We start from the raw sequence: 26,783 nt of genomic DNA on the forward strand, positions 1-26,783 counted from the left end.
CACACCTGATACAACTAGTGAAGCCCTTAATTCCTTGCATCAGGTGTGCTTGAGAAGAGCACCTCATTTGCAAATGTGTGCACTTATGGAGGGATTCTAGGCAGGGGTTTGAATAATTCTGGAACTATTGAAGTCAATGGAAGCTGTTCAACCCGCTGCCCTTCGGCAATCAGCATTGCGGAAAGGTTGCAGATTCTGCGTCATTGCTAGACAATGATGCGGGAAAAGCAGGGTTTAAAAAATAAAGTCTGTAGTGCGCACGTCCGATGGCGAGCCGTCCGGATCATACGCAGCACAGAAAAAGAAAAGGTATTCGTGGTCAACGGACGGGCATAGGATTGGATTCTTGTGCGCACCCGGATTCCGACCCGATCGTGCGGTTGGCCTGAAGTCGTGTTAAGCTATTTGAAATGTTCATTTGATTTGTTTGGCAAACAGCTGGAAGTTTATAAATTTGGCAAATAATTTGCAAAGGGGGTTAAATAATTTTGTTTACAGTTCTGTATGCCTATACTGGATATGGCTGCATGAGTTGGTGGCTCAGTGGACGTATCTAGTGGTCAGGACTAATTTAGTGATGTGAAGTGTGTGCCATTGTGACATGCACATGGCATAGCCAACTCTTTTGTCCCATTTACACTGGGTAACAATGTTTCCATTCTCCCTGACAGAATCTAAACTAGTAGAGATCCAGAAATGCTCACTGCTCACGGAAGCAATCTGCCAGTGTGAACCTGGCTACTACTGTGAAACAGTTATGGACAGCTCATGTGCCCGCTGCAACCCCTTCACACAGTGCCCACCTGGCAAAGGAGTCAAGCGAAAAGGTACCCAAATGTGTACTCATTAATTACTAGTAGTGGAGGACATGTATACCCTGTATACTATACCAGTCATATCAAATCATGGACTTATATGTATATGTATATACAATTCACAGGCACCTCTGAACGGGACACAGAATGTGAAGTTTGTCGCAGCACGACCTTCTCCAATGTGTACTCAGCAACAGAAGCATGTCAACCGCACACCGAGTGAGTCCGTCACACAGGAGTGGGGTGTATTAGTAATGGTTGCCTAGGGCTTTAGTGGGGTCCTGTGAAGTGGGGGCAAACTTGGCATCTGTAGGGCTTTCTGTCTCTACAGCTTCTACAGTGTTAGCAAAAAAGAAAAGAGGGATCAAATCCAAAGGACATACTTTCCTTTTCTCCACCATGTGAAAGGGTATGGTGGGATGACTGCACACCAAGAGGGTATCTGTGGGTGGTATGAATCAGGGGTGTAGCTGAGGGGAAGAAGGGTGTCAGGACACGGGAGCTGGGTGGTAGAGGGGATGCCAAGAAGCCAAGGTATTTTGATAAAGGGCTAGGGCAGCAATCTAAACATTTGGCATGGTCAAGGAAAGCCTAGATGGGGCTTTATTCACACAAGTGTTTTATCGTGGCATCTGATGAATTGAATTTAAATGCATTTGTTCAGATGGGTAATTTTTCGGACGGCCGAAAAAGATATACGGAGTGCATTTCGTCCGGCCGCTTTCATGCTGACCGGAAAAGATGGGTCTGGACCTATCTTTTGCTGGAATACGTTGGCCATTGCCATAGACTCCTATGAGAGCCTATGAGAGTTGCTGGAAAAGGGAGGTGGGAGAGAGCTCTGCTAAACTCCCTCCCCCTCTCCACCCCTTGCTGGCTGCCAGCAAAGGAATAGGGCAGAGGAGCACACTAGTTTTGCTAAGCTCCCACCCTGTCTCGCTCCCTCCCCCATTGGCGATAGCTGGAAAGGGGCGGAGAGGGGGTGGGAGTTTAGCACACTAGCTCCCGCCCCTCTCTTTGCCAGCAGCCAGCAAGGGGGGAGGGAGTTTAGCAGAGCTAAACTCTCTCCACCAGCCCAAAGGTATTCTGGGCTGTGGCGTATACATGCCACACCTGGCCGTCTGCATGGGCTTAAAAACGGGAGATGCAGCCGCGACTTAATCATGGCCGCCCCTCGTTCATGTGATTTGCAGCCGCGATGCGGCCGGCCGAAGATCGCAGCGCCCGTGTGAAGATGCCCTAAGTCTGTCCTATGAATACCCTGTAGCAATGCATTTACGGCAAGTGGAGGGGAATGAGCCCTGTTGGGCATCTGTCGCAGTGTCTTTTTAACATATACGTTGGGAAATTTTCCCGACTTACACACTAGATGGGAGAAGAGAACTGATATGTAAATGAGGCCTTACTGATTCTTCCTTATTTTCTATTCAGTTGTAATAAATTACATAAAGTGACTGCTCAGAGGGGCAACGCTACTGCTGATGCTGTGTGCGGGCAACCCAAAAATCCAGCTGTTATACCAAGCGAGAACAACACACCAAGACAAAATATGACATATCCAAAATACGCAACTACCTCCGCCGCCACCACGCCCGACACCACCATCCCTCCCACCACGACTTCTGAGACCTCCACTGTTACAACCAGTGGTGCTGCAGGTGAGCCAGGTACTTACTGCTCTTATACATTATTCGCTGTATAATAGTTATTTCTTGCAATATTTTGGGGGAAAACTGGTTGATAACCAACATGGTAGCCAATGGAGTTTCCAAAAGGGGTTGTCCCCCAAGACTTCTAAATGGCAAGTCATATAGAATAATTGCACGGAACACAAGGAAATCTGGGTGATAACTAGAGATGAGTGAGCACGCTCGGTAAGGTGAGTTACTCGAGCGAGCCTCACTGATCTCGAGTAACTGCCTTCTCCTCCGAGCGTGCTTGGGGGGGGGGGGGGCAGCGTGGGGTAGCGGGGGGGGGGGGGGGGGAGAGGAGAGAGAGAGATCTCTCTCACTGCCCCCCCTCCACCCCCTGCTGACCCCCGGAGGCAGTTACTCAAGATGAGCGAAGCTCGTGTGTTTTAATATTTATTTGGGGCAATTTAGCAAGGCTGTCCGGTAGTTTGATGTCATTATTTGCTCGGGTACGGGTCTTGTGACTTTTGCTATTGTACTCCTCTCACTCCGCTTTTCCCAAAGTGTCTAGAAAAGGGGGCGAGGTATGAGCGGAGTGAGATTTTTAGACAGATTTAAGAAATGCCGCTTTTTAAAAAGTCACCACATTTGGCGCAATTTCACTAGCTGAGTGCCGTGTAATGTGAACCCACACTTCTAGAACCATTTAACGATGTAAATAATTTATCCTCAGCATGCAACCTTTGATAAATGTGTGGACTCCAGCAAAAATGACTAAAAAAAATGCAAAGGATGATAAATTCCTGCCTTTATATTTTAATGTTCTCATTATTTTCCAAAGCTCTGCTTACTGTCAGTAAATAAGAGCGTTCTTGTTTATATTCCGAGGCAGCAAACCTGTACAGTCTAGACCAGAGGTCCCCAACCGTTGGTATCTAATAATAGTAAACAGGGAGAACAAGAAATCAAACTACACTCATTGTCAAATAAAAATAATCAAACACCTAGAAATTGTTGGAGGGAATGAAACTTTCTCTGTGTGATTATAACGTTGATAGAAGTGATTACAGTATCAGAGCCAGAGGATCATTTATTGCAGAAAACTGACCATTGAATGGAGGCTCTAGTACCCTGTTGTATCACCTCTAGCTTGAATACAAGATATGATACGGGTGGACCATGGAGGCTCTAGTACCCTGTTGTACCGCCTCTAGCTTGGATACAAGATGTGATACGGGGGGCATGGAGGCTCTAGTACCCTGTTGTACCGCCTCTAGCTTGGATAGAAGATGTGCTACGGGGGGAGGGGGGGGGGGGAATGGAAGCTCTAGTCCCGTTATACCGATTCTAGCTTGGATACAAGATGCGATACGGAAGCATGGAGGCTCAGCGCCCAAACTAAACATGGATTTGTCACTGAAGACAACCCGGTTCCACTTGGTAGCAGTGCAGTTTCGTTGTTCACGACACCACTGCACATGGAGGTGACTGTGGGTGTCAAAGGAAGTACACATAATATCCTGTAGCCAAGCATCTTGAAATGGTTTAGACAGACACAAGGGTGTAACGATGCTACCGCCTGTCTTTGGATAGTAGACAACAAAACAGTTGGAGCTTTTCGTGCTTGCTGGATGATCAGACAACCCCCTCTACTGGTCGTCTGGCAAAGGGGGGGGGGGGGGTCCTACGTCTGGTTGCCTTGTGTGCCTTCACACATCCACTGGTCCCAACACCTCTTAATAGTCTTATTTGAAAGCCCTAGGTAGTGGGCTATTCATCGATATGACTATCCAGCTTCTCACATCCCAATAATGCGCCCCTCTAAGACTCTGGTAACGAGGTGAAATCTTTTCTCTATGTCGTAGAGACGTCTAGTGGTCAACAAGCTCTACACAAGCAGAAGAAGAGGTCACTGCACACAAGGAGCCTCAGAGAGCCTTTTATAGGCCAAGGAATCACTTTTAGGGAATCCGGTGCCAAGACCATTCAACTAATCGCACCACAACTCTAATCACTTGTATTTCTACCGGAGATAGAACTGTATGCAGAGTTTTACAGCAAAATGATAACTCCTTCTAGGGGCTTCATTTTTTTTTTTTTTTTTACAAAGAGTGTACTTATTAGCATCATAGAGTTGGAAAGGACCTCTAGGGTCATCGAGTCTATCCAGCCTCTGTTTGCAGACTTCCTTTGAAGGAGTACTCCACCTAATCATCACCCTCACTGTCAGAAAGTTTTCTTCCAATATCTAATCTGTGTCCCCTTCAGTCTCATCCCATTGCTTCTGGTCTTTCCTTGTGCAGATGAGAATAGGGCTGATCCCTCTGGACTGTGACAGCCCTTCAGATATTTGTAGACAGCTGTTATGTCTCCTCTCAGCCTTCTCGTCTGCAAGCTAAACATTCCCAGATCCTCTAACCGTTCCTCATAGGACATGATTTGTAGACCACTCACCATCTTGGTAACTCTTCTCTGAACTTGTGCCAGTTAGTCGTTGGGACAATTGGTCTATGCAATGCTCTGTGCGCTAAACAGCCTGGATACAAGAATGATACATTTTAGCAAACTACCACAGAGATTTGTGCAGCTGCTGATGTGTTTAGCTCACAAACCATTGTCTAGACTGGATACATTTGTATCCACTTCTCATCTGAGAGCAGGACTGGCAGCAAAAACAACGGTATATCTTGCAGATGGTGAGGAATTGAAACACAAAGTATATTAAAAGCTTAAGAACTTTTTCATTTGTTCACATATTAAACTTTTTTTATAGAACACCATAAATCCCTTTAAAATTAGTGATGTGCAACCGACAGCTCTCTACTTATTATGGAACTAGCATTCCCAGCACTTCTGAAGAGGCTGAAGAAATGAATATTTACTTACCTGAAACTTTCATGTCTTTGAGGGCTCAGACCCCATTTACACTGAAAGATGATCACTCAAAAATCACTTAAACGACAGTTTGAGTGACAGTTCTGAGCGATCATCTTTGCATAGTCTATAGTAGTTATTTAGCTACTAAACAGGCAGAGTGGGACACTGCCACTATCACTGGGTGAACAATACAGCTGTTTTGCATAAGCAAACAGCTGCATTGTTCTCCGTGCTTACGGCTCGCATCCCTCTATGAACTACCAGCGGAGCACGAGCTGAAAGAATCATATCAGCGCTGCCAACTGTGATAACAGCCTGCTCCACTGATAAGAGTTTCCTTGCTCAATTCTAGAAAACTAGAATTGAGCGGGGAACGAATTGTGTGCGATGTCCGTGCATTTAGACGCAACGGTTATCACTCAAAAGATGGCTTTTGAGCAAGAATTATTGTGTCTAAATGGGCCTTTGTTCACAGGAGTGTATATCGGCCGCTGTTTTCACGGCCGGCTGATATATGCAACCATCTGAGCTGTCTTCCCCCTTCCCTCGGGATGGAGGCAGAGCTAAGAACCGCCCCCGTCTGCCCCCTTCCATTGCTGGCTGCAGACAAGGGACGGGAGCTTACCTCCACCCCCGCCCCGCCCTCTCCCATTGCAAACAGCTGAAGGGGAGGAGAGAGGCAGAGAGACGATGAGGGGGAAGACAGCTCAGATGGTAGCGTACATCGGCCGGCCGTGAAAAAGGCGGCCGATTTATGCTCGTATGGATAAGTCCGAAGTCTGCAGGCAGCACAATGTGTATTGCGCATCAGCAATTTGTTTGTGCAGTAAAAGCGGCACCAAAAATGCATTTGCATGTAATGCATGTAAAAACACAAGCCTTTTTTTTTTGTTTTAATGCTCATTTTTTGCATTCCTAATCAATGTTACTCATTATCAATAATTTAGAAAAGGCAGAAAATGTAAAATGCATCTAAAACATGTTTCATTTTATTTCCATTTTTCTTTTTACCAGCTGCCTCCAAATGCCCTTTTTATCTTCAGATTGGAAGAACAGGTTTTCTGTGTTTCTAATGGTGCTATTACATGAGCGTTAGCACCGGCTGCTGACGCTCGCGATGTCCTGTCAATTGCCGGGCAGCATCTGTAAGTGCAGGTGTCGCCCAGCCTATTAGCACTATGAGCAAGCTTTAATAGCTCTAATTGCGGAGCAGCACCTGCTCTCACAGATGCTGCCCAGCAATTGTCGGACAAATGCAAGCTGTTAATGCACAAGTGTAATAGCACCCTAAGGGCTGAACTCCCAGCCTATCATTTTTTTAGGTTCGTGAAATGTACGCTAAAAAAAGAGTAATGAGAGTGAACCCATGGAAATCAAACATGGCCGTGTGAAGTTGCCCTAAGGCTGGATTCAGACGAACGTATATTGGCTGAGTTTTCACGTACAGCCGATATACGTCTTCTCTCTCTGCAGGGGGGGAGCCTGGAAGAGCCAGGAGCAGTGCTCTGAGCTCCCGCCCCCTCTCCACTATTTGCAATGGGGAGAGGCGGGATGAGGGTGGGGCTAATTTTAAAAAACTTAGCCCCGCCCCCGTTCTGCCTTCTTTCATTGCAAATAGTGCAGAGGGGGTGGAGAGGAGGCAGAGAGGGGGCGGGAGCTCAGTTCCTGCTCCTGGCTCTTCCATCCTCCTTCCCCTGCAGATGAGGACACCGTATATCGGCTCGGCGTGAAAACCGAGCCGATATACGTTCGTCTGAATCCCCAATTAACCTGCTCTTTGATTGGCCAGAGCTGCTCACATGATGAGTGCTAACCAAACAGAAAGCAGTGCACAGCGTGCGTTAGGTAGGTTGAAAATTGTAGTAGCCATGTTGGACAGCTGAAAACAGAGAGTCATTGGCCGAGAAGAATGACAGCAGATAATATACCTTCGATACCAGGAGAGAATTTTGTCATGAAACCTAAGGCCTCATGTCCACGGGGAAAATCAGATCCGCTGCAGATTCTACATGTAGAATCTGCAGCGGGTCCCTCCTGCCCCGCGGACATGAGCGCCGAAAATAAGAATTTAAAAGTATTTACCATCCGGCGCGGGCGGAGAAGATCAGCTGTTCCTCACGGCCGGATCTTCATTTTCGGCCGGCGGATGAATTCCTGACGCCGGCGGCACGTCGCCGGCACGTCGCCGACGTGCCGCGCGCATGCGCCGGGCACATCCGCCGAGCCGAAGCAAGGAAGATGCGGCCGTGAGGAACAGCTGACCTTCCCCGCCCGCGCCGGATGGTAAATACTTTAAATTCCTATTTTAGGTCTCCCGCGGATCCGGACGGCTTCCATAGGCTTCAATAGAAGCCCGCGGGAGCCGTCCCCGCGGGAGACCCGCACGAAAATGGAGCATGGTCCGGATTTTTCCATGCTCCATTTTTTTTAAAATCCCTTTTATTGACGATCCGCGGGTATTTATCTACCCGCGGGTGGTCAATGCATCCCTATGGGATGCGGATCCGCATGCGGGAGATCCGCTGCGGATCTTAAATCATATTTTGCCCGTGGACATGAGCCCTAAGGGTCATTTTAATTAATTAATTGACGGCTAATTAATATGTCTTCTATTCTAAGCAGGGGGTCAAACAAGTTAACCTATTGGTTGTCTAGTTTCTGAATGCATCATCATATTTGAAATTTCCGTTATTCCATGGAGCAAGGTGTAGTAAAGTGTCAGTTAATAGGATGTAAAATGTCTTGCAGGAGAGTGGAGCATGGTATATGTGGTCGCTGCCATCATTTGTGTCATCTCATTGCTTGTCGCCTTCCTCCTCTACTGGACGCAGAAGATCTGCAACCTCAAGCTCTGGAAGTGTGAGTACCTGTTCCTGGAGGACCGGATTATAGGGAGATCTAAAGAGTAAAGGGAGAAGTTGTCCAGAGAAAAAATATCTTTTTTAACATTTTCCAGATTCTAATTGATGTTTTTTAATAAAGTTTTTGTATGTTATTTTTCCAGATTTCATCCAACCGGAGCTTTCCGGGGTAAGTTGATTCTATAGCGCTGATATCTAAGGGTGGATTCAGACGACCATATATTGGCTCGGTTTTCACGCCGAGCCGATATACGGTGTCCTCATCTGCAGGGGGGGGGAGGATGGAAGAGCCAGAAGAAGGAACTGAGCTCCCGCCCCCTCCCCCTCCCTGCCTCCTCTCCACCCCCTCTCCACTATTTGCAATGAAAGGATACGGGACAGGGGCGGGGCTAAGTTCCGAGATATAGCCCCGCTCCCGTCCCGCCTCTCCCCATTGCAAATAGTGCAGAGGGGCGGAGAGGAGGCAGAGAGGGGGCGGGAGCTCAGAGCACTGCTCCTGGCTCTTCCAAGCTCCCCCCCTGCAGAGAGAGACGACGTATATCGGCTGGGCATGAAAACCCAGCCGATATACGTTCGTCTGAATCCAGCCTAATACTGTGTTACATTGTGTTGTGTATAGTGCAGGGCCTGAGGGGGTGTAGCATGATACAGGGAGTCAAAAGAACTAAAGTGAGAGTCCCTTGCTATGGTCCGCCACTCAGTAGATATAATGCAATGTATACGTTTTCCTTGGGGTATTCCTTTAACCAGAGGCATAACTTAAAGTTTCTAGGCCCCAATGCAAAATATGTAACAGGGCCTCCAATTTCAATGCTTTGTTCCTAGTACTGCACTCCCTATATGAATAAAAGAGGCCTTATGGGTCCCCTATTGCTCCTGAGCCCGGGTGCAACCGCATCCTATGCATCCCCTATAGCCCTGCCTTTAACCCTGTAAGAACATGGCCATTTTTTTTTCACTTTTGTTTTCTCCCCACTTTCAAAAAATCATAACTCTTATTTTTACACTAAAATAGCTTTCTGAGGGCTCGCTTTTTGTGGGAAGAGTTGTATTTTTCAAGGGTACTACTTAATGTATCATAATGTACTGAAAAACTTAAAAATGTCTAAGTGGACTATTTTGGAGTACATACATAGTAACATAGTTCGTAAGGCCGAATGAAGACAATGTCCATCCAGTCCAGCCTGTCTATCCTCCTGTGTTGTTGAACCAGAGGAAGGCAAAAAACCCCAAGAGCAGAAGCCAATTAGCCCTTTTGGGGAAAAAATTCCTTCCCGACTCCCTAATGGCAATCAGACTAATCCCTGGATCAACCCCTAATCCTTCCTCTCCAGAAAGACATCTAGTCCCCTTTTAAACTCCTCTATGGATTTTGCCATCACCACTTCCTCAGGCAGAGCGTTCCACAGTCTCACTGCTCTTACAGTAAAGAACCCCTTTCTATGTTGGTGATGAAACCTACTTTCCTCTAAATGTAACGGATGCCCTCTTGTTACCGTCATGGTCCTGGGTGTAAACAGATCATACGACTTTGTGATTGCCTCTTATTAAATTCTTTCTTGGAGAAGCGGTGACCAAAAAAAGTACAGTTCTGGGGTTGTATACTTTTTGTCTGACGATGTTCACCGTGTGGAATAAATAATGCATTACTTTGATAGATTGGTTTTTTATGGACACAGTGAAACCAAAAATGTTTTGGGGGTCTTTTTGTTTTGATTTTCGTTTTAATTATAAATATGGGATAAACGTTTTTTAAGACTTCAACTATCCTTAACTTTTTACAAAAACAATTTTTTGGCACTTATTTTTACTCTTTACTCATCCCCTAAGGGAACTTGCATTTGCCATTATTTGGACACTCATACCATATACTGAAATACTTCAGTACTGTAGTATATGGTATGTCTGCTTTCATTGTATTAAGACGTGCCACAGACACATCTTAATAGCCAGAAATACATGGCAGCTCTTGGGGGGTTCAGAAGACCGCCACCTCACAATCTCATCATGTGGGGGGGGGGGGGTGTTTGGGACCTCAAATCAGGCCATTTAAATGCTGCTTTCAGAATTTACAGCAGCATTTAAAGGGCTAATAGCCGCAATCACATTGAACTCCGATCATGGCTGTTGCAGCCCAGTGTCAGCTATCAAAGATAGCCGACACTGACCGTGTACATGGGGGGCTTGGCTTCTCAGCCTGCGCTATATTAACCCCACATACCTGGGATGTACATATACCTCCTGGGACAGAGGAGTTAATATATCCTGACATCACTGTCTACTGATGATTGTGGCGAGGGGCCTATATTAAGTTTTTGCTTTGGGGTCCCCAGATTTCATGTCAAGCCCATGGGTTTATGGATTATTATTTTGTTAGGGGTACATAGCCTCCCCTCAGCAGTACAGTTACATCTAATTTTAGTGCTTTTTAGATTTCCATGTTTTCTCACATAATTCTGTGGACTAATATGGTAATTCCCTCTCGTCTCTTGCAGAGGACAGTAATAACCATGGAAGACAATAACAAAGAGAACGTACTGCAGAAGGAGAATATAACCCTAGAGACTTACCAGAGGATAGAAAATACACAGAGTGACTGGAAAATAAGCAAACATGAAATGCACCAAGGAAGAGACCAAATGAACAACAGGATCGGTGAGAACTTCAAGTTTGCCTTGTGTAGACTATATAACTGTCATAGTTCTCTCTCTGTAAATATACAGTATATACACACTGATTGGCCCTTTTATTAGAGCCCCGGCCCTTTCACAGCTAGAGCTTTCCTGTATGGACCTGTGACCCCGGAGTAAAGAATAAAATCAAGTGAGCAAGTTTTCCGTGAATCAGTCTCAGTGAAAATTCAGCCATTTCAGCGACTTTCAATGAGACTTGCAATAGTCATAGAGCCGGCACCAAGACTTTACTGCCAACTTTTTGGGGGTTTCTCATGCAATGGTGTCATATGAACATTGGTGGGACTGAGGAAAAACATTCAGTGAAAGGGGATCCTGTGGACATAATAAACTTTACTTATATAACGCCAACATATTCCACAGAGCTTACAAGACAGGGCGAACAGAAACAAAAACACGGTTACATCTAGTAATCAATTGATGGAGACAGTAGGGGTGAGGGGCTCCAACGAGCTTACATACTAAAAATAAGGGAGGAAACAGAAGGTAAAGGGCTGGAGATGTGCATAATATGGCGAGGTGGAGAGTGAGGGATGCTATACACATAGACAATGGTCAGACATTTAGTGGCTGAATCGGGATGACTGCAGGAGCGGTTTATGGTGGCTAGCAGGGATTGCAGTCAGTAGGTCAGGGAGCATGTTATCAGGTGGAGTACAGAGAGGTTTGTTTAGGGGATATGGTATGCCTCCCTGAAGAGGTGCGTTCTTAGAGCACGCCTGAAGTTCTGCGAGTCCTGGATTGCTCGGGTAGCCTTTGGTAGTGCATTCCAGAGGACCGGTGCTGCTCTGGAGAAGTCTTGGAGGCAGCAATGAGAGGTTTGAGTTAAAGGAGAGCTTAATCTGATTTCGCTGGCCGAGGAGGGCTGGGTGGTGGGTTGAAATGAGGGAAGCAGTGTGGAGCAGCTCGGTGCTATGGAAAGCTTTGTGGATGAAGGTAGTGAGTTTAAATTGTATTCTGTATTTAACGGGCAGCCAGTGCAGTGACCGGCACAGGGCAGAGGCGTCCGAGCAGCGGCTGGACAGGAATATGAGCCTGGCTGCCGCATTCAGGATGGATTGGAGAGGGTAGAGTCTGGTGCAGGGGAGGTCAATCAGCAGCGAGTTGCAATAATCGAGCCAAGAGTGGATAAGGGCAACGGTGAGCAGTTTTAGCGTGTCTACGGTGAGAGAAGGGCAGATTCTTGCGATGGGACTAGTTGCCAAAAGCCCAGCGGATGATATCAAGAAAAACAGAAGGTGCACAGTGAAGAAAATTACAACCGAAAACATTGCTAGTGTCCAATGCGTGAATCATCATTCCTCAGCTCAGATGATCTAAAACTGCAGGCGAAGCTCCAGTGAGCAACAGAGCACAAAAATTGGATTACTGAGCCGTAGAAAGACATCACCTGATGAGGTGAATCCAGAGTCCTGTTACGCCATGCCGATAGGAGGGTCAGAATTTGGTGCAAACTGCATGAATTGATGACCCCTTTCCTGTTAGCTGTCCAGAACATGCAAATTAGATGCAGGTACTTCCAACAACTACAAGAAGCCTCCTGTCCACATGGGCAATATTCCTGCAGAACGGTTTTGGAATCCTTGGCAATGACAAATTGGACCACCTTTTGACCTTCAAAACTGAAGCAGTGTGGGGGTCTCTGATAAAATGGCCATTTAGTGTATCTGTCATATATATCTCTGTCTATACTATAGCTATCTTGTATTACACATGCATCTTCTTTTTTCTAGAAAACATCTACATCATGAATGCCGACACTGTCCTGGTGGGCTCCGTCTCAGAAGTTCCTACTCACTGCAGATCAGCAGCGACAGAATGTGACAATGCAGACAGCCCCCTACTGGTCTCACGATACCCCCAGCAGGAATCTAGCAAGTGTTCAACAAATGACCTCATGTTTTCTATAGAAGAGGAAGAGCGAGAGTCCTGTGCAGCCAAAGCCATGCTGGAAGTGTAAGGCTGGCACCGAACTGCCCTGCATTGGGCACACTTTACAATGTCTGTTCACCGACGGAGGCTGTGACTTAAGATGCCTGGGGGCGAATCAGATCGCAAGGCTCATAGACTTTCAGATGAACATACGAGCAGTGACCATGAGCAGTCAGATATGGTTACATAGGGATCAATGGTCCTACCCTCCAGTGTCCTGTAAAGAACGAACTATAACTTATGGGAGAGGCAAACAAAAGGAGTGTCAGAAACCGTACCAGATGGTCATGCAAATGAACATAGTATAGGAATTTTACCCACTTATTGGGTCAGATTTTAAAGAAGTTGTCTGGGAGTTTTACTATTAGTAACCCATCCTCAGGATAGGTCATCAAGAGTTAATCAGCAGGGATCCAACCAATCAGCTACCTGGCCTCCTGTTTAGCATACTGCGCTTGAAGGAGATAGTGCTGTTAACATTGCAGTGGCTCGGCTTGGTACTACAGGCGCAGTTCCCATTGAATTCAATACAATACCAACCTGTGCCGCTGCAATAAAGACAGCGTTATCTACTTCCAGCACTGTGCGCACAGACAATGGGCTGGGCAATCAGCTGATGGGCGGGGATCCCGTGCAGCGGACCTCTGCTGATCAGCTATTGATGAGCCATCCTAAGGATAGCTAAAGTCCTGGACAACTCTTATAAGATTAGACATAAAAAATGAAGTACAAGCATAAGTGTATAAAAAATGTGTATGTTGGGTTTTTTTAATTTTATTTTTTATTTATTTTTTAACTGCTGTTTATGGAATTTTTATACAGAACGTTGACAATTAGAGACCTTTTGAAATAAAAAAAAAAAAGAAAATTAATATACATTTTAAAAAGTGTACATTGTATAAAGTATAAAATTAGCGTTAGCACTTTGGCCGTGACACAGCCAACCAAAAATAGCTACGCTCGTGTGAATGAGCCCTATCAAAAATTGCGTGAACGGGCGCACAAATCTGCTGTTTGTGCGCCCGTTCAGACAGCTCCGGTCTGGGGTATATATACGCCGAGCCCGGATTGCCATCGAGTGGGAGGATACAGTTTGGCTCTGCTAATCTGCCTTCCCCTTTCCACCCCCTAACCGGCTCTCGGGAGGAGGCGGGAGCTAGTGTGCTAAGCTCCCACCCCTTAATGCCTGCCAGCAATGGGAGGGGGCAACTTGCTCCTGCTCTATTCCCTTCCATTGCAAACAGCCAGCGAGGGGCAGAGAGGAGGGAAGGGGGTGGGAGTTTAGCACACATGCTGCTAAACTCCCTCCCACCTCCCTTCTCCGGCAGCTACCATAGGCCCCCATAGGAGTCTATGAAAACCGCCGCCATATTCCAGCCAGAAGATGGTTCCTGAACTATCTTTCCTGGCTGACATAAAAGCGCCCAGCCAAATGCGCTATCTTGGCCGGGCGGGAGCTTATACACCATGGGAATACGCCCATCTATACTGATGCATTGTAAACCAATGCATCAGATGGGCAGCGATAATATCAGCCGGCCGTGAAAGCACGTGTGAATAAAGCCTTTGTACTATATATTACTATTATATGGAGATATATACAAAGAAGGACATGAATAATAAACATCACAGACATCTGTTACTCTTAACCCTTTGCAATCCAATTTTGGATTCAGGGTTTCCTAGGGGGCTTTCTCTTTCTGCCATTATACAATGGCGCCATCTGCTGGCTAGAGCCAGTACTGCGGTATGGGACATGCTGGAGAGGCCCCCGACAACAGAGCGTCCAGAAATATACAGTAAGAATACCCTGCTGGGCGTGTTCCGACATCGGAGCTGTACAGCCTTCAATCAGAATGTCAGACAGTGGACTGGAAAGGGTTAATCCACAAAGATAATATTTTATGTAGACTATGTTTACAATATATTGTAGTTCCTTAAAGGGGATGTCTTGAGTTGTTTTCTTTTTTAAATCTTCCTTCCCAATAGCAAAACATAATAAAATAGTTATACTCAGCGCCTTACATCTCCTTCGTTGCAGCGCCATCCTCCATGCCTGGTTTGTTTTTACAAGCTGCGGACGGGCTGTAGGGCATGTCACAGGTTGCTGCAGCCAATCGCAGTGTTTTTTTTTAACTGATCCAGTTTTATTAAAAGTAGAAATCATAAAGCAGAAGTGAAATAGAAAGAATCTTGTTAAAAAAAAATCTTGTTATTTGTATAGCGCCAAATTATTCCACAGCGTTTTCAAGTAATTTATTGCCCCCACCAAGCTGGGTACTTATTTTACAGACCTCAGAAGGATGGAAGGCCGAGTCAACCTTGAGCCGGCTACCTGAACCAAGTGGGGACTGAACATGCAAACCTTCAGGTCATGAGTGAGAGCTTAGGACTGCATTTCTTTAACGATTGTGGCTCATTGGTTAGCACTGTCACCTTGCAACACTGGGGGGGCGACCTATCCATAATGTCAATTGCAGATGGGCCGTGGTTCGGGTGGTCTCCATTGACTTCAATGGAAGTTATCCATGCGGAATCCGCACAAAAATAGAGCATGCTGCGATTTTATTTCTACAAGTGGAAATTGCAATCACTGCCTGCTCATGCGAACGCTCTATTCTTGTAATGGATGCAGAATGCCGTGGATCGTCCGCACGAGTGACGATAGCAGATTCCGCAATCCAGATTTGATCGTGTGAGACCGCCCTAACTGCATGCAGAGTTTAGCAGCAAGACGACAACTTCTAGGGGCGGGATTTTTTTTACAGGGTGTATTTACTGCCAGATCACTCATCCTTTTTGGCAGCACCCCACCCAGAAGGAGGATGAAGTGGACACTACCCCTCCACAATCTCCAAACACTAGCAGTTACAAAGTGAATAGTGCAGCACAGGGAAGACAGCTTCCTGCTCCACCAGTCCGAGTCCTGAGGACACAGATACAGTTGACCTCGGGAAGTACAATATGCCTCCTGGGGTAGCCCCCTACATCTGGGACTGTCCTGCTGAATCCAGGTGGTTGAAAGGTATACATTAACCCCTTAGTGATCAAGCCTATTTAAACATTTGAAAAATCCCCGCCTCCTGGAAGCACTGCCTGTGATTGGCTGACATTTAGCCAATCACTGCCAGCGCTTGATGAATGGCTGTGATTGCTTAATCGAGCGCTAGCGCTGATTGGCTAAGCGTCAGCCAGAAGATAATGATGAAAAGTAACAGTGCCGGGGAACGGGGAGAAGATGCGGCCGGGTTGACTGCGCTTATAGGTGATGTATGCTGTTTTTTTATTTTTGCATGCAGCTAGGGCTTAGGTTAGGGCTTTGACAGTAGGATTTCCTACTGTCAAAGTTGCATCGCGCCGCACATAAATCGCGTTTTCCTGCAGTGCGCTGCAACAGAGGAAGCCTCCATAGGGAGACATGAGCTACAAAACCTCATGAGTCGCGTGCATATTGCCGAAACCACGAGGTTTTAGCGCACATTACCTAATAGGCACTGTCCGCTCCGCTGCACTTGTTTGTAGTCTTCACCTAGTGTTTCCTGGTCAAGGGGTTCAAAAATCCCAACTCCAAGAAGCGCTTGCTCCGATTAGCTGTTCCCGACACTCAATGAACCAATCACACCCATCGTATTGAATGGCTGATTGGTTTATCGAGTGTTGCAGTGATTGTTTCTCGAGCACCACGGCTAGCCAATCAGAGCCAGCACTTCCTGAAAGTGGGATTTTTGAAACCCTTCACCAGGAAGCGCTGGCTAAAGACAAGCGACAAAAAGGCAGTTCTGTAGGGAAACATGGGCTACAAAATATCGCAAATCGCGACTGCCACGATTTCTGCCCCTCAACGAATCGCTGCGTAATACTGCTGTAGCTCCAGAGTTAAAATCAGTTGTGTTAGCGCCTCCATCTAGGCGAATTCTTATACCTTTCCAGGAGTAATAACAGAGGATCTGACCTAATGGGTAATACGAGGATTTACTATAATACACAAGTCAGGAGTTCTACCACTATAAACCCCAGTGAGGCATGGGTGACAGCGCCTCATTATAGAGACATTCTCCCTCCTTTTCATTATGTTTCCATGATGACTTCTCCAGATGTCCTTGCTCCAGGGACTCAAAGGGAACACCAATATAGAGACACCAGCCTGCCGTGAAGGACTTGCACTTCCTGCTGGATTCACTTCTGGCTTTGGTTAAAAAAAAACCTGCAATCAAAAATTGCGAGTTTACAGGGGGACGACTGCTTTGTGAAGTCAAGCTAAATGCCACGGATTTCGCCACGACTGTTAACCCCTGTATTTAAAGGGTTGAAATAAGATTTAGAATCTGCAGTCTTCAGAAACACTGAGTATAAGTTGCAGAAAATCTCTACATGACTTCTACTGTAAATCTGCAGCAAATTCTACATTTATGCTATGAGATACTCTGCAGCACTAGGGGGCCGTGAGGATTTCTATTCTTTGTACAAGAGCCTTCTGCCGCCTAGTGTTTAATCATATCAACTACAACCAAGGATCACAGTACAAGGGGATATTGTAATTGACACATTGGAGTCACTGTAACCGTACCTCATCTTTTGTGTACTCGGAGTAGTTAGGATTGTCTAAGAGCAGCATATAGAATATACGGGCCCTCATTCACCACTGAATGGCAGATCTATACCAGTCAGTAGAAGCATGCCGCCTGAATCACAGGCACAAATAGCACGCTTCCTAAACAAAACCGGTTTTTAAAAAACAGCTGGGAACGGAAATCATATGGGCGGCTTCCCATCAAGCCTAATTGACAGGTTTCTCCTAATTTGTGTTCAGGGAGAAACCGGTCAAGCAGAGTAAAGCCATAAGAAAACTGGGCTGCTCCCTAACAAGAAAAAGATAATCAGTAGCTAGGACCTGCAATGAAAACCAAAGTTTATAGAGGTAAAGCCAGGCCTGCTCTGGGGTAACCAGTGTTTGTGTTTGACAAGAGTTTAAAATCCATCATGTAAGAAACGCTAATCTGAGAAACCAGTGAAATCTATGGAGGCATTTTACAGCACTCAATGGAGTGTCAATGCAGCGCTAAACGCTGTAAAAGCAGGCTGCGCGAGTGGCCCAAGGAGAATTAAACATGAGCAAGTGTGGGGATAGTCTGATATTGTTTGCCAACGTGCAATTTGCTCCTGGATGTAAGGAGTTCGTTACAAAGGCCTCATCACTGTGCGAGGCTTCTACTGGCCCCATTGAACAATGGGTGAGGTGTTTTGAGTGAACACCCAAAGATGGGACATTGACTGACTTACCGCAGCGGATTGGCCGGCCCGTGTGGACGAGATTTGAGAAATCTTGTCCACATGGCTGGCTAATGCAGAGATTAGCGGCCACAGGTGGATTTGCCGCGGCAAATCCGCCCTGTGTGAATGCAGCCTTATGGTATGGAGATTACCACAATTCTGCAGCTAAGAAAAAAAAAAGTGATTTCAAATCCTGGAAAAATTACTAATCCCCCCCCAAAAAATAAAGGTTTGGAAGCCAAATCTGCACAAGTGACTTTGGTTCCTATGGTTTCCCACTGCAGAAAGCCCCTAATGGAAATGACGTGTGAAGACGCCTTATACAATTCAGACAAATTGTGAAGTTGGGTCAGGATTGCAGAAGCCTTTAAAGCACTTTTGTGATTTACTGCGGTCTTCCCAGAACAAACCCCTAAATATTCAGCTGTGCTTAACTGCAGAGTGACTGTGGGACATAGGTGTGCTTGCTGCAACATGTGAAGATTTTAGGAACTCTCCACACACACCTTTTAAGTGTTGCAACATCACAGGATTTTCTGAACACAGTGATCCAGTATGGGCCATGTGGAGATGTCAGCTCCTTTACATTGTGGGGAAACTGTTCTGCAACACTTGAACTACAACATGTTAACTCCATAGCAGACCTGCAGTTAGAGGGCTAAAATGAAGCATTTGCTGCAGAAAGCCCATAATTGAGCTGTGATGGAGCCCTATGAGCAGCACAACTAGTAGTGACCATTGACTCCAGCGGTAGTATGTAGTCCCAACCTGTGCCTAGCACCTATTTGTGTACATACCCAAGACTGCCATCCAGTGGCCATTTATTGCCCTCACCATGCCAACTCACTGCTTATTCACTATGTATTTGGTGAAACTGGATTACCTTTGTGTTTATATTAGAAGATTGAATACACTCTTGGATGTGTACACTCCATATTTATGAAATCTGCATTTAACATAGTATTACAACTTTCATGGTACAACCCCACAAACATGTAATCCTAGCCTACAGATCTGAGATGCTTGCAGGCAATAACCAAGTCATTTTCTCACCATTTCCTATGGCAATTTTAGATGGTCAGCAGTTCGCTTGTATCTTATCTAATCAATCGTGAGTTAGGTTAAGTTCACCTGTTAGGATTCAGTTCTCCTGCTTCATTAAGGGAGATGAGAATCCCCTGGGTGAAGGATCCATTATGAGATGGACCCACATTGACTAATGGGTCAGTTCCTGAGCCAGGGGAACATGTAGTGTGGAGCTGGACACGTGAATAGTCATGTGTTTGGCTGTAGGTTTCTCCAGGAAGTAGATTTTTCAGTTTTGCACATGTATGAGTAAGCAGTTTGTTATAACTACAATACTAGATCAAGCAGCCACTGCTGCACCTTTAACTGCATCCTGACTAAAGTTAGCTTTGTGTCATGTGGTGTGCAGGTTTTTCAGCTAGCTTGATTTTGCCAGTCGTCATGTACTCCAACTACAAGTTGGCACCTGACAATTCTCTAAAACTGCCATTTAGACAGCATTGGCAATTGAGACCAGGCATTGTTACAGGACCTTCTGTTGCCTATAGCAACACCTTAACAGTTTAGACCCATCTAATGACTATTTACAGGGAATATATAGCAGAGTGTAAGATTTGAGACATAAGGGATCTCAAGCTGGAAGCCAGTTAAATAGACTTTATTTCTCTGGACCAATTTGTTACAGTACAGGTAAAGTGCAATGGTGTTCTGTGTCTGATGGAGTGAATTCAAGTATTAATGCCCCAAAACAAGCTTTACAGCAGCTTAAATGGGAAATTAATTAGGAACAGCCATTAAAACAATTGTGTCCTAGGAGTTGTCAGGGAATGCGTTTCCAGTTAACGATTAGTCGACCTCTTCAATTGTTGGTCCAGATGAGGCACCACCGGATGGAGCACCACCTGCTCCTGGGAAGCCACCGGGCATTCCACCTGGCATGCCACCAGCACTCTGGTACAGCTTAGTAATGATGGGGTTGCAGACCTTCTCAAGTTCTTTTTGTTGGTGCTCGAATTCATCCTTCTCTGCAGTCTAAAGAGAGAATAAAGTCAGTTATATAATGCATCATATAAGAAGGACTTTATACACAAGTGAGGGGTTTAGTCGCTCAGACATCCAAGGAAGGCGTTAGAACCATCATGAGCCTCGCAGCTCTGGTCTGGTGGAAACTACGAATGGCTTTGGAAACATTCATCACAGCGACTACATGCCTAGGTTTTATTTCCTTACATACCTGGTTTTTGTCCAGCCAGTTAATAGTCTCATTGCATTTATCAAGTATCTTCCGCTTGTCCTCATCGCAGATCTTTCCTTGGAGTTTCTCATCCTCAACAGTTGCCTTCATGTTGAAAGCATAAGACTCCAGGGAGTTCTTGGAAGAAACCTTGTCCCTCTGCTTCTCATCTTCAGCTTTGTACTTCTCAGCCTCTTGCACCATACGCTCAATGTCTTCCTTGCTCAGACGACCTGTTTAAAAGATGAAACTCAGTTACTTTATGCCATTCGTGTGCATGCCATTTAATGGATTAGCAAGTTTAGCCGCTCAGACATCCAAGGAAGGCGTTAGAACCATCATGAGCCTTGCAGCTCTGGTCTGGTGGAAACTACGAATGGCTTTGGAAACAGTCATCATAGCAGGCAGCAGTCAGGAGAGACAATTACCTTTGTCATTGGTAATTGTGATCTTGTTTTCCTTTCCAGTGCTCTTATCCACTGCAGACACATTCAGGATACCATTGGCATCAATGTCAAATGTTACTTCAATCTGAGGAACACCACGAGGTGCTGGAGGAATGCCGGTCAGCTCGAACTTGCCCAGCAAGTTGTTGTCCTTTGTCATGGCCCTCTCACCTTCATATACCTGGATTAACAAGACCACTGTTAGAACAAATACCAGTTACCCCTCTTCATCACAGGAGCTCAGGTGCTACAAAACTAAGACTCTGCATCCCTTTAAGTCTGTATGCCAGAAGTTCTGGCCATCCAATTGCAAGACTATATGTTGAGACCACTGCTATAAAATCAAGCTAAAGCTCCCAAGAAGCTATTGTGTCTCACCTGAATCAAGACACCAGGCTGGTTGTCAGAGTAGGTAGTGAAGGTCTGTGTCTGCTTTGTTGGAATGGTTGTGTTACGCTTGATCAGGGCAGTCATGACTCCACCAGCAGTCTCAATACCCAGAGACAGAGGGGTGACATCGAGCAGAAGGAGGTCCTGCACGTTCTCAGATTTGTCTCCAGACAAGATAGCTGCCTGGACAGCTGAAAAGAAACAGAATATATATTAGACCGAACAACTAACAGTATATCACTTCACAGGATGAGGGTAGGAGACGCTCAGACATCCAAGGAAGGCGTTAGAACCATCATGAGCCTCGCAGCTCTGGTCTGGTGGAAACTACGAATGGCTTTGGAAACAATCATCACAGCAAATCCAAATATATAGTTCTTAGTGGAAACTGAATACAGGATATCTTGCAATACATACCTGCACCATAGGCTACAGCCTCATCAGGGTTAATGCTTTTGTTTAATTCCTTTCCATTGAAGAAATCCTGAAGCAGCTTCTGAATCTTAGGGATACGTGTGGATCCACCAACTAGCACAATGTCATGGATCTGTGACTTATCAAGCTTAGCATCACGGAGAGCCTTTTCTACTGGGTCGAGGGTTCCTCTGAAGAGATCAGCATTCAGCTCTTCAAAGCGAGCTCTGGTGATTGAGGTATAGAAGTCAATGCCTTCATACAGAGAGTCGATTTCAATGCTAGCTTGGGTGCTGGATGACAGTGTGCGCTTTGCACGCTCACAGGCGGTGCGGAGACGGCGAACAGCTCTTTTGTTGTCAATGATGTCTTTCTTGTGCTTCCTCTTGAATTCAGCTACAAAGTGATTCACCATTCTGTTATCAAAATCTTCACCACCCAGATGAGTGTCTCCAGCTGTAGACTTCACTTCAAAGATGCCATCTTCAATGGTCAGGATGGACACATCAAAAGTGCCACCACCCAGATCAAAGATTAACACATTTCTTTCCGCTCCAACCTGTAGATTGAGTTTTGAAACGGTCAGAAACAGAAATCCGCTTTGGCCATAAAGTGATAACAATGGAAAAGAAATAAGTTCACTTTTGAAACAATTCATTTGGTATGTTATCAGTGTGCAATTTAAAAAATAAAAAGTATCCAAGCACTTACAGGGGAAACAAGTGTGAATCTACAGCCTGGACCCTTCCTGACAGAAAAGTGATTGTTACAGATCAGCGCTTTAAAGCAGATCACTTATTTTTTTAAAACAAGGCTGGACTGCTTTGCAGAAGATCTCAAGCATGGCAACTTAACATGAGAACAGATGAGTTGTGGGCATGCTGGTGTGAGGGAGGAGCTATGCTGAGGCCAGCTATGTGTGAATAGTGTAAATTCTAGCACAAGTCTGATTTTCTGGTGCATTCAGTAAAACAGTTCAAGCAGTAGAGATTAGCAAGAAACTAAAGAATCACTCAGACATCCAAGGAAGGCGTTAGAACCATCATGAGCCTCGCAGCTCTGGTCTGGTGGAAACTACGAATGGCTTTGGAAACAATCATCACAGTGATTCATAGAGAGTTACAGGTTGCACATTACAAGTTACCTTTTTGTCCAGTCCATAAGCAATGGCTGCAGCAGTTGGTTCATTAATGATACGGAGTACATTGAGTCCAGAAATGGTACCGGCATCCTTGGTAGCCTGACGCTGGGAGTCATTAAAGTAGGCAGGGACAGTGATGACAGCATTAGTCACAGTCTGCAAAATAAAAGGGTTACATTCCAGTTATAGTTTTCACTTTCCAGTGGTACAAGATCAATTTACCCAAAGCAGCTCTTGCTCAGTCTGCTTTCTTACACTTAAGTACAACGGAAGGTACTTTGTGGGCAGGATATACTCTATTCTTAGGCCATGTTCACAGTAAAATCTAGTGGATTCCACCTTTAAAAGCCACACGCGAGATGTACAAAACCCATGCAAAAGTTGATGTGGTACAGAATTCACCTTTTAAAGAACGAATTCTGCACAGAAATACGTGTTAAGACATGCACCAGAATGACAGCTGCAAGTCAAGCTCAGCGAGCTTTTAAGTATATAAATGTTAACTAATCTTGATCTAATTTTTTTTGTATGCAGCTAGTCAGCTGATCTGATTAAAGAACGCCTTGGATCTTTGTGAAAAGGTTTATCCATCACACTGTTGCATCTGAAAGCAATCTGACAAGACGACTTCTTTATAGGGACTAGTGAGCTTTAGGACAACAGTCAAGGATGTATCAATCCTTAAATATTTGGGGATAAGTTATTTATGTCATAGGTCTATACCAAGCTTTACTGCAAGCAGTTTGTTGGGATTTAAAGCCCTACCATTATGAGAACTGGCGGCACTTACATAACCTCTCATTAAGATCTAGAGGGAAACGTGTTATAAAGTTCAATGGCGAGGGATCATGTATGCCAAGCCCCCATGCCAGCTGGTAATGAGTTACCCAACTTTCAGAAGCATGAGGGCTTAAGTTTCTATTTCTCTCCCAACTGTGTACAGTAAATTACCCAAGGAAGTCTACACTACCTTGCCGAGGTAGGCTTCTGCAATCTCCTTCATCTTTGTCAAGACCATGGAGGAAATTTCTTCTGGATAGAAAGTCTTGGTCTCTCCTTTGTATTCAACTTGGACCTTGGGTCTTCCGCTGTCACTTATAACATTGAAAGGCCAATGCTTCATGTCAGACTGTACAACAGTGTCATCAAATCGGCGGCCGATCAGTCGCTTGGCATCTAAGACAAACCAAAACCGCTAATCAGCATCTCTGCCCAACAATAGGAATTTAATTAAACATTTTTGCACTTTTAAAAACTTACCAAAAACTGTATTTGTTGGATTCATGGCCACTTGATTTTTGGCAGCATCACCAATCAGCCTTTCTGTGTCAGTGAAAGCAACATAACTGGGCGTGGTCCTGTTGCCCTGGTCATTGGCAATGATTTCCACCTTGCCATGCTGGAAGACACCCACACAGGAGTAGGTGGTGCCAAGATCAATACCGACTGCTGGTCCCTTAGACATCTCTGAAACACAAAAGGAATTTAATATATTAGTGCTGCCGCATATCCTATTATAGACATTCAACATTAGGCTCAACTGCTACAAAGTCACGGCTACCAGATATGTTTCAGGTGGGCTAATGACAACGGACACTGGGTCACATGACTGCTGCGGCTTTCCACTAATGATTGGCTACATCAGTCACATGGCCCAGTATCAGCAACTTGACATGAAACTAGTTAAAGGGGTTGTTCAGTGCATAAAAGAGAAACCACATACGCCTGCTCCAGCAGCATTCATTCTAGTGACCAACCAATTAAAGCTTGAGTTGTGGTATTCCATAGCTACTAAAAGGTCATGTATCATGTACAGCATATGACCACCCATCACCCTCTGATCTGCAGCAGGCAAAGATGTTTGTTTTATGCATGTGAACATTGCCTGAAAAGGCTTTTTGGGATGGAAGACTTCACACTGGATGGATTTACAGTAGTAGCAAAATAGATGAGGATTTTTTTTAAAACCCCATCTACATGGGGTTTTCAAAAAAATGGAGGATTCTCAAAACCCACAGCAGTTACATAGACACCCTGAGAGGGATGGGCTTACACAATCTCTTTTGCAACGCCCTCACTGAATGCACCATCGGGTAGTGCCCGTCGCAGATTAGTGATCTGTCTGCTGTGGGGATCTGTGCAGTAGTTTGAGAAACTTGCATTTTATTACCATAGTAGCAGCCAGACACAGAAGTAGTCCTGCACAGTCATCAGCTGCAGCTAGCCACACCCACCCCGCCCTCCAGCCAATGACCAACAGCCTTCTATAAACAGGCAAACAGCAGCCAGTGGGTGTAGCAGCTCATGAATACCCGGGACTACTTCATGTAGTCCTCTAGACATGTGCTGCCAAAGCAGCATCTACTATGGAGGATGGGTCATATTATGTAGCGCTCATTCGGATCAACGGCCATTCTGGTAAGAGAAGTCTAAACAAAGCCTCCATGGCGGCCATGTGCTTTCCTGGGACAGGCACTTAAAGTTACATCACCAAGCTGATATTTGGGGCAGAAACCACCAGGGGGCAGCCACACCTGCACCTTAGGGCTAGTCCAGTTTCTTTGGAACCAGAAAGACAAAATGCCGTTTGCTGCTAGGAGGTGTAATAACAGGGGTGATGCAGCTCAGGGGTCCTCCAGGTAAATACTGATGACCCATCAGGATAGTTTATCAATAGTTGATCTGCCGGGGTCCTCCACCAATTAGCTGAGCCGGCACATGCTGTCAGTGCTGCAAGCACAGAGGTTGGCGGGGAAGCCTCCACACCTTGCCAGCCCTCATTGAAATCAATGAGCTGTGCCTGTAGTTACAAGCACCGGCCACTATACAGAGGCGGCGCAGACTTCCACTGACAGCTGAGCTGATAATTGGGCATCAATAGTATGCCCCTGGAGAAGCCCTGACCCACATATACCATCCCCCCTGGAACTGCAGTGGTTTGCCATTAAACACTTCTGTCTATAAACATGTAATTCTAAGAGCCCCTCGCCTGCACCCACTGTGGGTCACGGCCCCAGAATAAGTAATGGAGGATTCTTAGACCAGAATCACCCAAAACTAGGAAGTCTGCAGCAGGTTGTACTTGTGGCCCTGACTGAGAACAGGAGATAGACAAAGACAGTCACTTTTGTATGAGTGCAGGGAGGCGCTCCTGTAAATACAGCCCCCCCCCCCCCAGGAACAATGGCACAGTGTTAACAGTCCCTGTAATAAAGAGCCCTGACAGCACTTGGCTTTCATTTTCCAAAGAACTCACAGAAATCAGTGGGAAAAGAGAAAAAAAATATATATACATTCCATTTTTCTATGCAAACACAAAGCACTTATGGCACCTAATCCCCTCACTAATAAAAGGCACCCCAGAAATGATGTTTTTTCACTAGCACCCATTAGGATTGTCATTTCCATATACTTAAGTAGCAGCATGGATACAGGAGCAAAAGCCCATAGACTGAGCAGACTAGCTGAGGACATTAACCCTTCATGACCCACATGGAGGCCATTTTCAGTGAAGCAGCCGCCATTTTAGCAGATGAGCACGTGACATCACACCTCCCCTCCGCCGAGCCTTGTAGCTACACAGCCGTAAATACAATAATAGATAACAGCCATTCAGAGCAGTAGCTGCAGGACGGGGTATAATAAATAAGCGCTAGTCATAAGTAATAATAAACAGCAATCTCGGCATTACACACAACCCGCCTCATACGTGAGGAGAAACCGGCTGTAACAGCCGCCGGGGCCGCCCCTGGGCCTCCACGTACCTGCACTGCGGTTAGCTGTCCTTGGTCTCTACGGAGCTGCTCGCCGTCTCCGAGCTGCTTGCTTGTGGAATGAGGAGGAGTGATAGTGCCGGCGCCTTTTTATAGCCCCTCAGAAGCTTCCAGAAGTCTCAGCGACGTCACCGCCCCTCCAACCAATTAGCGCGCTGAGTGCAGACACGTGACGCAAATCTCGTCATCTTCTGGAACATTCTAGTGTCCGCATTAAGCCGGCTTTCCTCGTTGTGAGGGGAGGGATTGCCGCCGCCATCTTTAGTTTTGTACACAGAC

General features: G+C 45.7%; 2 protein-coding genes and 4 non-coding genes across 6 annotated transcripts in view; 1 reads left to right on the forward strand and 5 right to left on the reverse strand.

The window, feature by feature from the left end:
* Positions 1–13,565, forward strand: part of LOC136572046 (tumor necrosis factor receptor superfamily member 1B-like) — a 37,106-nt gene extending 23,541 nt beyond the window's left edge. The window contains exons 5-11 of the mRNA XM_066572664.1: positions 672–827; positions 941–1,034; positions 2,247–2,473; positions 8,072–8,182; positions 8,328–8,353; positions 10,680–10,839; positions 12,611–13,565. Coding sequence (XP_066428761.1) covers positions 672–827; positions 941–1,034; positions 2,247–2,473; positions 8,072–8,182; positions 8,328–8,353; positions 10,680–10,839; positions 12,611–12,837 — 1,001 coding nt within the window. The 3' untranslated portion in view covers positions 12,838–13,565. The remainder of the gene's footprint in view (positions 1–671; positions 828–940; positions 1,035–2,246; positions 2,474–8,071; positions 8,183–8,327; positions 8,354–10,679; positions 10,840–12,610) is intronic.
* Positions 13,566–19,748: 6,183 nt separating this feature from the next.
* Positions 19,749–26,653, reverse strand: HSPA8 (heat shock protein family A (Hsp70) member 8). Its single transcript, XM_066606600.1, has 9 exons — positions 26,496–26,653; positions 23,992–24,198; positions 23,702–23,907; positions 22,735–22,887; positions 21,594–22,149; positions 21,165–21,367; positions 20,769–20,967; positions 20,341–20,573; positions 19,749–20,138 (listed from the first exon to the last, which is right to left on the reverse strand). The coding sequence occupies exons 2-9, from the start codon at positions 24,194–24,196 to the stop codon at positions 19,953–19,955; spliced, it is 1,941 nt and encodes a 646-aa protein (XP_066462697.1). The 5' UTR covers positions 24,197–24,198; positions 26,496–26,653; the 3' UTR covers positions 19,749–19,952.
* On the reverse strand, positions 20,211–20,309 carry LOC136572097 (small nucleolar RNA SNORD14). Its single transcript, XR_010785753.1, has one exon. It is a non-coding gene; the product is annotated as a small nucleolar RNA SNORD14 (small nucleolar RNA).
* LOC136572099 (small nucleolar RNA SNORD14) lies at positions 20,646–20,744 on the reverse strand. The gene has a single exon (XR_010785755.1). It is a non-coding gene; the product is annotated as a small nucleolar RNA SNORD14 (small nucleolar RNA).
* LOC136572100 (small nucleolar RNA SNORD14) lies at positions 21,439–21,537 on the reverse strand. Its single transcript, XR_010785756.1, has one exon. It is a non-coding gene; the product is annotated as a small nucleolar RNA SNORD14 (small nucleolar RNA).
* On the reverse strand, positions 22,600–22,698 carry LOC136572098 (small nucleolar RNA SNORD14). Its single transcript, XR_010785754.1, has one exon. It is a non-coding gene; the product is annotated as a small nucleolar RNA SNORD14 (small nucleolar RNA).
* Positions 26,654–26,783: the final 130 nt, after the last annotated feature.

This window comes from Eleutherodactylus coqui, chromosome 6 (genome assembly GCF_035609145.1).
Source record: "Eleutherodactylus coqui strain aEleCoq1 chromosome 6, aEleCoq1.hap1, whole genome shotgun sequence".
Lineage (NCBI taxonomy): Eukaryota > Metazoa > Chordata > Amphibia > Anura > Eleutherodactylidae > Eleutherodactylus > Eleutherodactylus coqui.